This window comes from Gambusia affinis, linkage group LG18, assembly GCF_019740435.1.
Source record: "Gambusia affinis linkage group LG18, SWU_Gaff_1.0, whole genome shotgun sequence".
In the NCBI taxonomy this organism is placed as follows: Eukaryota; Metazoa; Chordata; class Actinopteri; order Cyprinodontiformes; family Poeciliidae; genus Gambusia; species Gambusia affinis.
Genome location: NC_057885.1, coordinates 6,365,877 through 6,383,279, shown reverse-complemented (window position 1 = coordinate 6,383,279; position 17,403 = coordinate 6,365,877). Strand labels below are relative to the sequence as shown.

Sequence of the window (17,403 nt, the reverse complement as noted above, 5' to 3'; positions counted from 1 at the left end):
TCGCATGTCTTTGACAAAAACTGATCAGTGGTAGTTTTTCTCTGGCTTGTTCATTTGTCTACAAAACTCTCATAATTATAAGTCTTTAGTTATTGTGGGCAAGTAGTTCAGGAATTCTTCATTAATCGCTGAAGTTTGTAGCCTATAATTATCACCTTTCAACTAAAGTTCACTTAGCAAGAAAAGCCTCTTTCAAAAGGGAACGATTATACTTAACTGTGGCAAACCAAAAGCGAACAGAGCTCTTTCTGTACGTATGGGAAGACATGCCTGTTCAACCCGTTGCTGTGACCTGAATTGTTAGTATGAATCTGAGGGACAGGAATGTGATGGACAGGGTGTTTTGATGTGATCAATGGAAGAAGTATGCCTTTCATCACTAAAGTGACTGAGGTGTGTGCACAGTACCACAGCACTCATCATGCTTTTCCAGTCGTCCATGGAACCATAATTTGTATTTTAATGAGCGAGATGACTTGTCGGCCTACTGGGTGTATTCGGAAAGCGTCGATGAAGTGTCACTTTTTCGACATTTTATCCTGTTACAAAATTTAAAGCAAACAAGCTTCCTCAAAATTTGAGACACAATGCCTTGTGATGATATAGTAAAATAAGCTATTTTCTCTTTTTAGCCATTATTGCTATGTATTGATAAGGCAGCTTTGGCGGCAAAGTTCCCTCGGGTATGTGACTCTCAACCTGGGGTATTTTCTCCAGGTTCTCCGTACGTGGAACGCCTCAGCACCAGCATCTTCTGATTTGGTTCAAAACTTTTTAAAAGCAGTAAGACAATTCATAGCCGAGGTGGAAGACGAAACAGCTGAGGTGTGACAATATGGCAGCAGTTCTTGGGACTACAGAGGGAACCCAGGCCTGTTTGCTTAGAGGCAGGAGATGAGGAGTCTGAGCTAAATTGAACCTACTGAAGATGTTTCAGTCACTCCAATTGATCTGCTTTTGTTCAAAATTGCATATCTCCACTTGTATTTGGACAGTTTATCTTTGCTGACAAACTTTGTGCGTATGAGGTTGGAGGCACCTTCTAAATAAATCCCTCCACACTCCACCTCAGTGAACTTTATAATCTGAAGTATCGACATTTTCCAGTTTGTGCAACCAAACTATTGAGAGCAACATTCCCCATACGTCATTGCACGCGCAGAAGCTTTTCTTTCTGTTTCCCATAAACAGTTCCTCCACTGTAGCCTGGTTCTCGTACACCTACTAGAAAAGGCGCATTGTCCTCATTTTCGAAATCAATCAGCTTCTCTGTCTGCGGTTATTGTTGTAGGATTAGACTGCGGGATATGAGTCACGGCTGACTGACGTTGTGATGCCAGGTGGTAAGTTGTAGGAAAGTGAAAGACATTTAGTCCAATGAGAGAGTTGAGTCTACTCCAGGTCTCGTTAGTCTGCTGCTCAGTTTTCTCCCTGATTCTCTAAACCTGGATCTGTTCGCTGGCAAAAGGATTCTCATTCATTACAAAACCCAACCCACTTTGGTTAAAAACCTACATTTTTGTGTGAGAAACGTAAAAGATGAAGAATAACTGAATAGATAAACTAAAGACAATAATTCATAAACGATCTCCATCTCAACAATCTCTATTTATAGTTGATCTCTGACACATTATATTGTAGTTATTACACTAACGTCACAACAGGAGTCGGACAATGAGGAGGAGGCATTTGCGAGAGCGATAATGTGCATCTGTCAAAAACTGAACGAAATGTTGCTCTGGGTGCGGCGCAATCCGGAGTCTTTGACAAGCGATTAATAAAGATGACTGTTGCGGGAGTGACTCGAGTGTTGCATAAATTGAAACAGTGAACTCCCAGAGACTAAAGGCATGGCTCAATAACGACTTAACCTGGTCCTACTAGTCCTTCAGGCCTGATTTCTTTATAGCAGGTGTGGCCGGAATCAAGTTATTATCCACATCCAAGCTAAACAGAGACAAAAAACAACAACAAATTAGATGAATAATATGAAGACAAAGAATAAGAATTATATTAAGAAGAAGTTTATTTTGTTTGTTTTGGGTTTTTTTTTACTTTGTCATGAAACAACCAGAAATCCCAGCACATTATAATTTGAATTGAGATCTGCAGGAAAATTGGAGTAATTGTCAAGAAAGAAAAAGAATATTATCTTTTTTGTCTGTTTTGTTGTGTTTTTTTTAAATATGAAAAAAATAACACAAAAATCTGAATAATGTTTCAGATTCTGATCCACTCAGTCACATTTCAATTACACTAAAACTACAAATATTTTGGGGAGTGGTAAAAACGAGAACAAAAACACCTCCCCACAGCCTTATGTTGACTCCTTTGTGTTTTGCAGGATGAAACGTACATAAAGCATGTAACCACAAAGCTTTAGTTTCGGTCACGTCTGACTACGTACCACCGGTTTTCTGTGTCACCTCCATTGTTACCAACAGAGGAAGCCTTTCAGGTGGTCCATATTCTGTTGCAAAACTATAAAATAATACTGCTCTAATCAACCCATTAAACTTAAAATAAACCTTGTATTCATGTTGCAACCCATACCTTTGGGCCTTCCACAATGGCTTTTAAAAACTGTGACTAAAAACAATAAAAAAAATAAAAAAACAACAACTGAGGTTTTCAGAGACATAAAAAATTAATTTCCACAACAGTGACACTTAAAATACCACTCATTTTTATTTAGATCTATTTTTCATGTTACATGAGAGGAAACAATGTGCAAATGTCCCATAGAAGAAAATGCAGCCTCTTTTTTTTTTTTTTTTTTTTTTGAAAAAGGTGTATGTTTTTCTTTATTTTAAAGCCTAAAAATACAAGTGAAACAGTTGTTCCGATTATCTGTAGGAGATATTTATCAAAACTCATGAGTCAACTTTTTTTTCTTTGTTAAGTTGTGTAATATTTGTGGGTCAACCGGCCTTATTTAGCTGGACCGAGGAGAAAATGGCTCTTTGGATTGTAAAGGCCGCAGACCATGCTCTAGATTTGTAGACAAATTTAATATTTTGACACTTTTACAATCCAAAATTTCCATAGTTGTGAATTTTATTCAGCATTTTGTACATTTCATGATTATATTGCCACAAGTTCCAACACATTTGTACAAGTTTTAAATTATTTCCTGGTTATTGTTATTCAGCTCGCCTAACACTAGAGGGCGGTGTCTATCTTTCAAAACGAAGGAGATAAACGGGAGCCTGAGCACAAAGTTGAATAATTAGAGATCGAGTTACTTAAACAATACGACTGCTTTCAGGCGTCACTCCACCGGTTGTCACGTTGCTGAAATTTCTAACTTTATACCAATGATTTAAAAGATTATTGAAATTTTTCCAGTTTTTGAGGCACAGAAATAGTATGAAAAGATATGTATAGTCAATGACATTATGATAGTGGTTTTATTATCTTAGTGCAAACACACACATTCCTCCACCTGTCAACAATCTCATTCTGGAAGGTGGAGAAGGCATTGCCAGGTCAGGCGCGTATAAAGCCCCTCCAGTAAGTTGCTGGTCTTCCCCGCGGCCAGTGGGATGTGCCAGAAAAAAGTTAGAAGTACCTTAAAGTTTGTAGGATTTAAACTTATTAATTGTGGGTTGCTAATACATCCAGGACTCTGTTGTTTTGGCCGTGGGCCTGAGATGGATGGATTTACTCTTTACTCCAACCTGAAAGAATTTAGGATGAGAACAGTGATCATGTGAACTACAAACGCTACCAACATATCACATTTTCAAATATTGTTTTCAAACAGCCACAACAATGATGTCACACCCAGCCAAGTTATTACTCCTTTGACAAAATATTTCTTCCAGTGTAGACTTAAAGACCGTGTCTCATTATTAAGTTGTTACATTAATGACTTCATAGCAAAAAAACAGTATCTTATACATACTTTAATGTTTGGGATAAAGAAACACAAGCTAAACATAAACAAGAAAAACTGGAAAAAATTGTTTGCACAACCCTTCAAGACCTGATTTAGATTGATTTAAAAAAAAATAATTTTATTAGTGCTGTGTTTTGCTATGAAGTCCAGGAAAGGACAAAAATGGGATCAATTAAAGTGAGTTAATCAGTACAAATGTCATCAATTAAATTATATCAGTGATTACCAAGGGGGATGAGGGTCTTTAGTTTTCATAACAGCAGGTTGGTGCTGGCAACATTTTTACATTAATGTATAAAATTATTACCATAAAACAGGATTTAGTTTGTTTGTATTGTTTTTAGTTGCCCGTTCATTTCTTGAATAAATCTGAATCTGAATCAACATTAGTGTGAACAACAGTGGAAACAATACTTAATACTTAATGCTACTTAATTGTACTCTACCTGGTTTCTGCAGATGTTTCACCCGTCTGCTTAACTGAGTCAGAACAATGGGCTCCCTGTTTAACTATGTCTGAGTAATGAATTTTGAGTTTTCCTTCTCTCGCTGCTACGGCGTAAAACATCTTTAGGTGTTGAAATAAACCCAGAAACCAGTTGATCCGTGTCCGTTTGAAAATAGGTGGTGACTTTGGATGTTGCTGAACACAAACAAAGCTCTGAAGGGAATTCATGGTTTGACACGGGCCCCTCGTGGTCTCCTGGGTGCATGTGTGGGTCAAACATCTGTGACCGTGCAGACTCAGCTACTTTACCCATTGGTTGGTCTCCTATTTAGAAAAACAACTCTGACAATAGCTCTGGAGCTAAATGGTTGTTTGCCATTATCCACACATCAATGCTTTACAGGGTGGAGAGGTTTATAGATCACTCATATTGTTACGCAGGAGAAGCTTCAGCTAGCTGCTATAAAGGAGGTATGAAGAAGGATGTGAAACAGATATTACACTTTGTTGAAAACAGGTAGCTGATCTAAACAGAAAACAATTTGACCAGAGTTACAAACTATTCATTGTAAACTGAGGGGGTAGATACTGCAGATTGGTGATTACTGCATTTTGGACATGGCCCCGTGTGGGCAGTTGCCCAGGGAGGCATTAGAAGGGGAAACATATGGTTTATATGAAAAAAGAATTGATTTATCTGTCACTGCTTTTTGCTTCAACTCTTTCTTCACCACAGCAGACTGGAGCAGTGCCTTCATGACTGCAGACAAAGCCCCAGTCTGTCAGTCCATCTTCCTTTCCATTCACTTGTAAACAAGATACTTCAACTCCTCCTGCTTGTTGCATATTATTTTTCATAAAATAGATGATGATCAGTCAGGCTGGGTGGGTAGAGTCGGTGAAAATCAGTTTTCTGGCCAAACTGTTGAACAGTGAGCTGTCTGAAAAAGCAAAATTCTAAGTTTGGGTGCTTTAAACCTGCTTCTCGCAGACGAAAACAAGACAGAGCTAATAAAACGTTTTCTTTGTAGATCCGCCTTTCGCTTCATTACAGCTGAAGTCCTTCTGGAGTATAATCTCTACACACTTTGCTCATCTACAGGTTAGAAATTTTGCCCATTCTTTTCAAAATATCTCAAGTCCAGTCAACTGACCCACTTCTAACGGACCCCACAACCCGAAAAGTTTCCAAAGTTTATTACAGAACGACTTTTTGATGAATTAAGAAGTCGGTGCTTTATCTTATCTCTGCAACAAGATTCTCAGGAGAGAGAAACAGTGACTCATAAACAGCGTGCAGCAGGTACTTTGTCTGCTTTTGCTCCATTGACTCGGACCGAGCTCCTCTGGAGCATGAAGAGTGATTGTCAGATCGTACAGAGCAATTTGGCAGTTGATTAGGAGTAGAGGTAATGATGAGGGGAAAAACTGACGAGAAAGAAAATGATGGCAGGGTGAGTTTTGGCAATAGTGATGAAGGGTTGATGCCAGAGAGGAGAAGTAGGCAGGGAGACAAAATCCACCACTTCCAAGTAGGATGAAAACAGACGGCCACTGGATACATGAACTCGATTCAACACAGGCTCATAGACTGAGTTGATGAAACAAAGAAAGAAAGAAACAAAAACCCCACACACTTGACACATGAACTTGACAGTGCTGGAACTCTTGACACCAAAAGCCACAAACAATCTGGCAGGAAGAAAAAAGAAAAAAGCTGAGTCAGCGCACTCAAGCAACTAGCAAATCAGAAACAGAACCGTGGACTGCAACAAGTAGCGCATATGAGCATAAACTCAGAGCGACACGTGATTAAACCGGGACCACTCCTCTTTTATCCACTATTTCAAACTCGTTTTCACTCCACTCTGATCTTTTTATGAAAATAATCTTTTAAATAATTATGGGGCCATGAAGGCAAAACATGAAACTGCTCCTACATACTCAGGCGTAGTGTGTATACACATTCTCCGGAGCGCTTCACTGTCGGCGGACGGTTGGGATTTCATAGTTGAGCGTGCCGATTGTCTACATCTCTCATGACAAGTTCCGTAATTTTCCAAAAATCAAAACGGAGACTAGAAAATCTGATGAGCTAATTGGGCACCTATCCTAATATTTCTCCACCATCGTAGCCTCCGCACACCTTGTAGCATGCAGAGAGAGCGTCGGTCATGATACATGTAACTACGACTGGTTACATGGAGCATGGTATCAGCTCGATATGAACCCTGTTTACTGCCGAGCAGCTCCTCCCCCAGAACGCGTCCGCAGCTGTAAGAAAGTTGACCTCTGTGGCGGTTGTGTCCATAGGACGGCCAGTCTGAGTCCCTCTCGATCGCGCACTGACCTCCAAGGGGTGGTCTACACCCGAGTACGTTGGTGGCAACATGAGACTGCTGCTGCTCATGTTACTCAACAGGTTGTTGCTAGGTAACAAATGAGTGAGTCAGTCAGTCGATGCCACCAGCCTTACTCAGATGGGCTGAGAGAGGTTGGATAGCTAAAGCCCGCTGTCTGCCTACATCTCCCAGAATGCTGTGGAGTTCAGTGAAATTCTTCAACGTTCTGTCAGGCCAGGGATGTGCACTGACAGACTCTAGGGGGAGCTGGAGCGCCTGTTCTTTTTCCTCTGAACAACAACAACAAAAACTGCCCCTTTTAAATCTTTTTGTTTTGTTTTGTTTCTTTGTTTTGTTTGTTTTTACCACATTCTTTCAGTTTACTGCAGTTTGCAGACATGCATTTAAACCACATTTCTGTTTTGGTTCTAAACTCGACAATCCAAAACAAGTTTAGGACTGGAATTTGACTGGGCCCTTGACACATCTAATCTTCTTTCCAGTTGTTTGTCTTTATCATTGTTGTGCCGATGAGCCCAAATCATCACCCCTTCACCACCATGCCTGACAGTTTGCCTCCATGTTAAACACTAAGTTGAACTAAGATCCAGCTTATGCCCAGTTGAGATGATTGGAAGATAAGAAGCAAGTTTGAAAAGAAAAAAACTGAATTTTAACAAATGAGGTGTTTGATGTGTACAATGAAATGGAAAGTCACAGTTCTCCCGAACGGCCAAAATTCCCATTTTTTTAAAGCGTTATACAAGGTTGGTTTTGTTTTTCAGTGTATGTAGTATTTTCTGGATTTAACAACTTACGTTACAAACAGGTTTGGTCACAAAGTTTGGAGCTGGAACGTTGCAAAAGGCACCAATAAATGTGCAGAAATAGGCTCCTTTTGAAGCCTAATTACGTCCTCCATGTAGGAGGAACGAGTGCGCAATCGCATCAACAGCGTGATAATAAAACAGTGGAGGTTTCTTTTCTTTGGAGTCTCAGGCTGGGTGGGGTTTTCATTGTCTATTCATTAAAGTTAGAGAGGAGGGACGGGGGGGGAAAAGTGGAAAGTTTGAGAGTGGAGACGGACTGTGGCGCTTCTGTTAGGTGAGAGGAGGAGGAGGAGGAGGAGGAGGAGGGGAGGTGGGGGCCGGGAGGTGGTGTGGGGTGTAACTGCCGGGGCAGTCGGAGAGAAGAGGAGAGGAGAGGGGAGGGGACACGAAAACGCAGCCTGGACATTCCCACTCTGGGAAATCCAGCGCAGACCGTGGAGGACAACAGAGGAGGACATGTAACTTTTCTCTCTTCACATGCTGAAAACCTTTATTTATTGACACCCCCCCCCACCCCCCCTTTTGATTAATCTTTTTAAAGAAGGGGAGACATTTAAAGCTGGAAAAGCATCTGACGAAGGAGAGGCGATGAGAGGCGGACGATGAGCGAGAGGAGAAAGTTTGGTGGAGAATGCGGAGAGGAAGCGGAGCCAGGAAAAGGAGCTGAGGACTATGTAGGAATTCCTGACTGAAGTCATGGTAAGTCCCCGAGTTTTATGAGCGCCTCCGCATGGAGACGCGAGTTCCCTTTTTGTTTTTTTGGTTGCAGTCATGTAAAGCAATTATAACCGCCTTGAATACAGCGCTTGAAATCTTCCATGTTAACTCTAAAACCTCCAGATTCACTAACTCGTTCAGATTCTTGTAACAAACCGGCACAAAACAGCAGATAAATGTGAAAACAGGAGGCAAAATCACGCACGTTTTGGAAATATAAATCTGAAAGGTGTGGGATGCATTTATGAAGTTATCTCCACTGATAACCCAACTAAAATCCAGATTTTGTGGAAATTTCTACTAAAATACATTGAAGTTTTTAGCTTTAACAGGGGGAAAGGTCAAAGTCTCCCAACTCAACTTCCAACACCGTTTCTCCTTTTTGTTGCATGTCAGGCAGGGTTGAATTGAACCCTGGGCTCACGGGGCGATAAATTCCCACAGGCTGTAAATTGTGACACGATTTCAGTCGCGTGACGTCGGTGACGTTTTGTGGCTCAACTCGCATCAGGAGCGCAGAAGAGCGCTCCCTGTTGCATCCACTGGGATTGTGCTCACATTCCCCCCGTCCATCCACCAACGGTCAGACAGACAGACAGGGTGATGGCAGAAGCATGCATGTGCATGTGAAAAGAGAATGAATCCAAGACGGAGAGGAAAGAAGGAGAAAGAGAGAAGCGACACAAGGCCTGAGCTCTTGTTCCAGCTTCTGTGCGTCGTGCTGGGAGGAGCCGTTTGGCGTGGAGAGGAAGAGAAACAAAATCAGAAAGAGAGGGAGGAGAGGGAAGAATAAAAGCGGCAGGGCAGGGTTACTCTTTTTTTTTCTTTTTCATTATTTTTGGAGTCTTGGACGGTTGCAACGGTGGTTTCGGTGATGCCGCATTTTCCACAGTGGAGCGAGGAGAAACTGAGAGGGGCGGAGGGAAAGGGAACAAGGGATGGCATGGTCTGAGGAGAGGGAAGAACATGTGCAACATGTGTGCCGTAGTTTCTTCCCCTCCATCACTGGGCAGGACTGGGAAGCTTTAGAGGGAGAAACAGTTGCAGTTTGACCTCAAACTTCAATGTGTTTTTACTGGGATAACGTGCAACGGAGGAGCCGTCTGCAACGTCCCTCCACTTAAATAAAACCTGTTCAAAAAAAAAACAAAAAACTGATAAGTAAAAGAAGATCAATATATCTACAGTATTAATTTTGATTTAATTTTTTTTAAAATATGGTTTTATTTCTCCTTTTAGGTTTTAAAATAAAGAAAAACGCAAAACTTAGAATATTTTTGGAATCTGAAGACAAGAAAAAGAATCGTCTGCTGTGAAAATTCCCTGCAATTATTCCACGACAACAGAGGAGTTAATACTAAAACATGTAGAATTTCTTATTATATATGCATTTAAAAACATTAGTTGGTTCTGTGTCTTTTTTTATTTAAAGCTTTTAAGAGACCTTGTGATAGATCAAAAAAAGAAGAAGAGAGAGAGAGCAGTGAATAATTGCAAGTCGGATTGCTAAGAAATAAAATAAAAATCTGAAAAGTGTGGCAGGCATTTACCTCATACCGCCTAGAGAAAAACAGCGGCCGCCACTTACCCTTGAGAGCCACCTTGTTAGTAAATGGAGCTCCACTTTTTGAGTGCTTTTGCTCCGTGAAGACATCAGGGGTTTGCTGGGTTACGGTGCCTCTGGAGGAGCTGCAGAGATCCAGAGCTGAGGTGGGATAATCTGCTGACAGGACAAATAAAGCAAATGCAAGTCGTTCGCTCCTCAGATGTACGGAAGAGTGATGGGAAGGAAGTCACAGCTGAAAGAAAGTCATTAGAAACCTCGCTTAAAGTTAACTTGATGAAGAAGAAAGCGCACCCCGCTCTCATGATGAAACATGGCAGTGGCTGCATTATGCTTTTGGATGCTTTTTTTTTCAGTAGGTCAGAGGTAATGGGAAAATGGATGGAGGAGAACCCTGGGGGAAATAAATGACAACAACCCTCAAACACACAACCAGAGATACAAATTGCTCTGTTTGAATTATGTGCATATGTTGGAGTGGCCTAGTCAAAGCCCAGACGTAAATCCAATTAAGAAATTTTGGCAAGACATTCAAAGGTTGACTTCCTCCAAATTGACCGAGCTTGAACTATAATGCCAAGTACGACGGTGTGAAGACAACACAGACATTCTCTGGCAGAGATATTTCCTGGAAGTGTATCAGCTGGAAATGCGATGAATGTTGCTTCTGAAAGTGCTGACTCAAGGTTTCTGAGCAAAAAAATCCACGCCTCACTTTTCACATGCCACTTTTCCACACATGCTTTTCTAGCAATCGGCCGGTGATGTACCACATTGTCTTGGTCTGGCGTACGGGTCGCAACGTCACAAAACGCGAAAGGATTCCCGGAGTGACAAAACTTTTACGAGGCACTATACATGCAAATGACAGAAAGCTGCATTCATGTAGACGTAGGTGTTCAAATTTACCAGCAAGCTCCTCTGCACACTCACACACACACACACACACACACACACACACACACACACACACACACGCAGCTATTCTGCCGTTCAAACATTGACACTCCTTTGCCAAGAATATGTGGCAGAGGGTATTTCCATTGCTGCTGTCTGGAAAGATTTTGTAACTGGAGGTTATGTACCAGCCCCTGGTTTCAGCCAGCGGACCGCCTAATTTGGCCTAATGAAAGTTAATGCAAACAGCTCTGGCCACAGATAACAAACCAGACGCGATCAGAATCAGTGTTGTCAGTCACAGGAATCTCGCACTAGCGTCGAGTTTCCTGCAATTGTCCAGAATGCAGTGCATGCGCCGTGGCGAGGATGGGTACGTTCCTGCTCAGCAATCCCAATCTTTTCCTCATCATCCTTTATCTCCTCAAAGCAATGAAATTAGTCAACAGTGACGGAAACGTCGTTGTCGTGGATTATTTTGTCAGGTTTCGCCTGTTGATATCCTTTTGGAGCTCGCCGTTTCGCCGTTTTGCTTTTAGCCTCGTTAGTACCGGGCGGAAATGCCCCAATAAACCAATGTTTCCACATGCCTTATCTCCTCATAACCAAACAACCAACAAAGATAGCAATTTGGAAAAAAAAAAAAATGGAGCATGTAAAAACGCTAAAAACAGATGATTCCCCTGGGAGTTTGTAGAGGATCAGCAAATTAGAGCAAAAAGGGAGGAGGGGATGGGGTGGGGGTTTAGTTGGAGGAAAAAAGAGAGAAAATGCACATGGGAATAGAGGGACGTTCAAAAGAAACCAACAAGTGGGAAGCATCCGAGGGGAAAACAACGCCTTTGTGCCTGTGAGACTGTGTTGATGGGAGAAAAAGATATTCAGCAGAGAGTCATAACAGTTTGTGTCACAAAACACAAAATGCTGGGAATTGGTTCATATCCTGGCAGCTGCACACATCATGAACTGGAGTAATATTTAAACTTTCTCTTTTAATCGCTCGTTGGGGTGTAAACATCTATACTGTTCTACGCCTCTAAAATACGGTGTTTTTAGCTTGTATTCGAAACTAAATTTGAACGCTGAGACCAACAATGCTTAGAAGTGGTTTTGGAAAAGCTCAGCTGATGATTTCAGTACCTGAGATTATTTAAGCTAAATCGAGATGTGATCAGGTAAAAGAAGGCAAATCTGTGGATGTACTTGAAGGAAACACCCTTCCGTGTGTGACATCATCAGGAGATCTTAAATTATTTTTTTTTTTTAAATCAGATGCTTGAAGACATAAACATTATGGGAACATCCGACCAGAGAGCTGCTTATCTCTCTGTAGCCGTATCCGCACCATAACTCCCTTCAAGCTGTGGTCAACAGAAACTGTCTGTTCCCACAAGGTTCGGCTCGGGTCAAAGTTCAAAAAGTGTGACCTCCTAGCACCAAAAAAAAAAAGAAAAAAAAAAAAGCTGTGCCCGATGAACCAAAATTGCAAGAGTGCAGCATTGATCAAACTAGATGAGGTTCAACTTGGCTAACTCAAAAACATTCACCAAACGGAGAGCGACTCCTGGTCCAAACCGTTACAATCACCTCCAACTCCATGTGGTTTTTGTTCTACAGAAGAAATCAAGGCAGCGTTCTTATCTCCGCTGGATTTCACTTGGCTGTGCCATGTAGTAACCTCAAGCAGTCTGGCTGCAAGACCCACTATAGGTTAGGTTAGATTACAAAAGCTCATTTAGGAGAGGAAATCACTGTCAGGCTCGACTGCTTTACTTTTCTTCGTCCTCATTTCCCTTTGTCTGTTTTTCCCGCTTTATCTTCTCCATTCCCCCTTCTCCCCCCAAATCATCCTCTAATCTTGTCGTCCTCTTTCTATCAGTTCCACATTTTGCAAAGTCCTCTCAGCTCCGTTGCGCTTCCTCGTGTCCTTCTGGTACATCTGGTTTCCATCACAGTTGCCGCTGCTCTCGTTTCCCATCGATCTCTCCCGCTGGTCAGCCTCCTCCTCTTTTCTTTCTGTCTGAGCTGAAAATTTGTCTGCTTCTCTCAATCTGGTTTTTTTTGGTTTTTTTTGCGAGTCTGAGGTTTCTTTGGCTTCTTTTTTTAAACTTCTCCAACTCACATTGACTCGCAGGTTTGATGTTCTGCCAGTTATCTTCATCCCTTACATCCAGTTTATTTGACGCTTCAGCGGATTTCTTCCAACACTGGTTTTAAACCGCTTTAAGTCTCATAAAAAATGGAATTCTGAGTACAAACTGCTTTTTCAAGCTTTCTTCTTATTCTTCTTGCATACTTGTAATTGTAGGGGCACTTTGCAACACACACACACACACACACACACACACACACACACTCGCTACAAATAACAGCGGTGGAGAGGAACGGGACAAAGCGATAAAATGTTTCCCGGCACGTTGACGTTTACAAGAGCGGACACGGTATTCACAGATCCGTCCATACTGAAATAATATTAATCCAACATAACCAGTTTCCCCATCGCCAAGGTTGAGGAGGTGAGAGCTTGTAAAAGCAAATATTTCACTGGCTTGCTCCACTTTTCATCTGCGAGAAGTTGGCTAGAACGACAAACTTAAGACTTTGGCTTTTCGAAACTTGACTTCCGCAGACGCTGCCTACCCGTTCTGACCGATCTCATGCTATTTCATAAAGCGGACTGGGTGACAATTTCAGTTTTTAGAAGTACAAAGACGGTTAAGCCATAACCCAAAAGACCTGAAGCGTCAGCGGTGAGTCACAGGGGCTAAATGCAAAAAGAACATCACAGTTTCCAGATTTTTATGAGGAAGTTCTTTTTCCTTTCACTTCTTTCTTATGAAAGGATATGAATACATTTGCAAGGCAGTCCGCACAAAAGTATTAAAGATGGCGATGTTGGCGACACAGTCAACTTTTTTTGCCGATTGCTTTGATGGTACTAATTGCTTGAAAACTGCAAAAAGTCTTTATTTGAGTAGATTTTTACCAGGTTTTACTTGAGGATCTTTTCATTCGTTGTCGTAGCTTCGACAACGAATGACAAGAGGTTTTAATGTTTACATTCGTGACATATTGTTGCATTTGCGATGATACGCCTAGTTGCTGCGTTGCTAAAAGCAGATCTTATTCTCTCTTCATGATTGCATCTGTCGCATATGAACAGATAAGTCACATTTTTTAGTCTAAACATTGGTAGAAACTGTGTGTGCACAGGCATGTGAACGCCAACAACTCAAATTTGTTTGGAGAAGGAATGCAAGGTGACGGCTAGGGGCAAAAAAAAAATGTCAAGGGAAAATTCTTGAGAAAAACTATTAGTCGCTAACGTTGCTGTGAAGAAATTGTGGCCCATTTTTCTTTCTGTTGCTCCAGTAGATTAATATCGGCAGACATTCATTTCTCTAAAGGTTTCTAAAGGGGCAGAATTTCATTTATGTTTACACCTGGATTTTGACTAGATACCACGGCGAAGTATTTTCCTTTGAATATTTTCTATTTATCCAATGGCCTGTTGATGAGTCACTGCGATTGTGTTCACTGAAGCTTTTCATCCAATCTGACCCAAAAAAGCTAAAAGTACAAAAATATCCCAATAAAATACAATAAAATTTGTGGCCATAATGTAACAAAAACTTTAATCTGTATGTTTTTCAGATCACTGTCATGAAGATTTACACAAAAAAGTGTCTTTTTTTTAGGTGGCAGAGTGAAGGGAGTTTTTTTTTTTCCTTTGACTTATTTGGTTTGAAAGGTTAAGAATTAAGTGTCTAGTTTCACACGAGTTCGCACCGGTCCGCTGTTGGTTGCTGCCATTTGCTTTCCATACAAGCTGGTCGGTAGCTGGTCGGTAGCTAATCATCGGCAGTAAATTGAGTCTGAGCAAAGTTTGCAAAACAAATTTTAAACTTTTCTCCAGCGCCTTCACCCTGAGCCTAGCATTTATGTTCAGACAAAACTGGAAACTGCACGTGACATTTGTTTGAACCTGAACCCTCGGCTCTATTTTCTCGATACCTATCTGTCAAAAGTTGGACAAGAGGGTAGCCACGTTAAAAAACTCCGACCACTTTCCAAATACTTTCCTGTTTATATAGCTCGTTCTGCCCTCCAGCGTGGCTAACCGCGTTTCGTCTATGTACACAAAACAAAACCCGGAGAATAATTCTTCCTGCTCCTGAACCCGGTTTCTCTGCCATAAAATAACCTCTCCTTTCCCCCCCACGCACGCACACGCTGCTTCCAGCTCATTCATTCCTGGCCGTCTCTCACTCGCCGCTCGTCTCTTTTTCCACAGACCCTGCTCTCTTTGTTTCGCCTTTTACGACCGCTTTCGATCTATCCCCCCGCGTTCGTTGTAATTGTTCGGCTTAGTGTATGGAGAATCCAGACGTAATTGTTGTCAGATGACATTCAGAAAGGCTCGTCGAGGCGAGGCTCAGAGCCGCACGTTGGGTTGCAGGGGAGGGTGATTTGGATGTAGGAGGAGGGAGCCTAGGAAAATAGGGAGAGAAACAGACTGAATGTCTAAGGGGAAATGTGAGGGGAGGAAGAAGAAGAAAAAAAGTTACAGGTTCCCATGCCAACAGCACAAGCAGAAAAATAAACAGCGAGGAGGTCCTCGTGCTTCGCCGGAGCTGTGTTCTCAGATGCGCGCGCGTTTGCATCTGTCGGGGGAGTTTACGCTTTGTTTTGGACTGAGGGCAGGGGGGAGGGGGGGTCACCGGCCAGCAGAGGAAATGTTTGACACTCCCCAGATCTTACGACAGGAAGCTGAAAGCGGCGTATCTGTGTATATTAATATGTGTGGGTGTCAGCAGCGAGGGAGACGAGCCGGCTGTTCAACACAACACGAACCCAGACGTGAGAGTCCAATCAAGTGGTCCGCTTTGGGGTTATTAACTCTTTCCTCACCGTCTCTGTTTCCCTTAGGGTTCGGAGGCAATGGAGGACTGCGTGCAGGGGGCGCTCTCCTCACTTTATCCGCCGTTCGAGAGCACGGCGCCACCCCTCCTCTCTCAGGTAAAATGAAAAGCATTCGTTGTACATTCATTTCAAGGATGCAAGTTTCCAAGAGTGCGTACTACTCGGTTAATGAGAGGGTTAGAGAAGGAGCACTCAACCCAAACTTAACCAAAAGGTAGAATTGCTGAATGACCTAGGTTACACATTTTCCACACGTACCTCTCAAAAGATTGCTTAAAGTTTAGCCTATTCCTTCAGACGGAGCTGTTGTGACAGAGTTAGTTTGTGAACTACCCATCTCCTCAAAGTTCTGCCCACAAATGTTATAGTGAATGGAACTAAAGTCAGGGATCCGTGAGGTGCCTTTTGCAAACATCACCTTTGTAGCTTCTTCGTAGCCAACCTGGTGGTATGCCTGGAGTCATTGCCCAATGGGAAGACCAATTTGTGCCCTAGCTTTAACTTTATGGGTAATGTTTTGAGATGTTGCTACAATATTCTTTCCCCATGATGCCAATTGTTATCCAGCTTGTGATGTTGCCTTTGGATTGATGACCTCTTCCTTCCTAAAGGGCCTTTCAGCCCATATGGGTACAGGATTCTCTAGATGAGCAAAGATGGTAGAGACATACTCTGAAAGACCTGCAACTGTAATTACGGGTACTTTTACAGTCTGTTGCACCAAGAGGTTGAATGCAAACACACAGCATGCTTCTTATATTTGTACTGGTGAAAAATGCTAAAAAAAAAAAAAAAAATCATCCTTTTACGTAGTGGTCCTTTTGTTTTTTCACAGTTTGTGGTTATAACATTAAAACAAACAGAGACCAAATAACACCAAATACTCCCATCTAGTTTTTAACCTTAGTATTTTCTTTTCTTTTTTGCCCATTTCTTTTCTGATCCTCCATTGTTTCTGCAGGTCTTCTCGGTCCTGGAGTCAACCTATCAACACGACAGCCTGCGCTACCTCCTGGACTATTTCGTACCTGCCAAGCATCTCCTGCACAAGCTTCAGCAGCATGCCTGTGTGAGTTCCAGAGTGCAAGCACGCTGCATAGCGAGAACACCCACAGCGCCGCATAATCGGAAGCAGAATCTGCTGTCATATGCAAGAAGTCTGCTGTGAGGAATGTGTCAGCTTCTTGAATCCTTTGGTGAAAGTTGTCCTCTGGCGACGTTTACGCTCATGCCCCCGGGGAAAGGCGATTGACCAGTCGGTCCAAGTCGAGCCTCGAGTGGTCAAAGCAAATCGAGTCTTAAGGTTTATGGACGTCGCAGGGTCGTCCAGCGGAGTTTAGAGAAATAAATGGAGTATTTAAAGTAACGGCGTAGACACATCCAAGTTGAGGTTTATGTTTTCTTCCTGAGGATTAACATAAGGTCAAGTTCATGTAAGCTGAGATCGGAGCCACATCTACTCAAATTCTGGAGGAATGTGAACTTCAGGTTGTTATGGAGTTCTAAAGTGAAGGCCTGTGCTCCGTAAATATTTAAAACACATTTCTTGCTCATTCAAGTGTGAATCCAGTCTGTAGGCCTATAGAGAAATATATTATTTGTAGTAATGTGGGACAAAGTAGACTTCCTAAGCCTGAAAAACCTCTAAAAGCAATTATAAGCATTAGCCGTTGATATTCCGTTTGCAAGTATTTTCAGTCTAACACATGCTCAACCATGTCACTAGACAAACTAATTTTTTACCATCCCAAAATTTGCATCCAAACAAATCCAACAAACAA

At 42.0% G+C, this 17,403-nt stretch overlaps 1 protein-coding gene across 1 annotated transcript in view; it reads left to right on the top strand.

Annotated features, from left to right (window-relative positions):
* Positions 1–6,573: 6,573 nt before the first annotated feature.
* The window catches only part of arhgef40 (Rho guanine nucleotide exchange factor (GEF) 40), a 47,953-nt gene continuing 37,123 nt past the window's right edge, over positions 6,574–17,403 (top strand). The window contains exons 1-4 of the mRNA XM_044098227.1: positions 6,574–6,723; positions 15,404–15,559; positions 15,629–15,718; positions 16,584–16,691. Of these exons, the coding sequence (XP_043954162.1) occupies positions 6,574–6,723; positions 15,404–15,559; positions 15,629–15,718; positions 16,584–16,691 (504 nt within the window). The remainder of the gene's footprint in view (positions 6,724–15,403; positions 15,560–15,628; positions 15,719–16,583; positions 16,692–17,403) is intronic.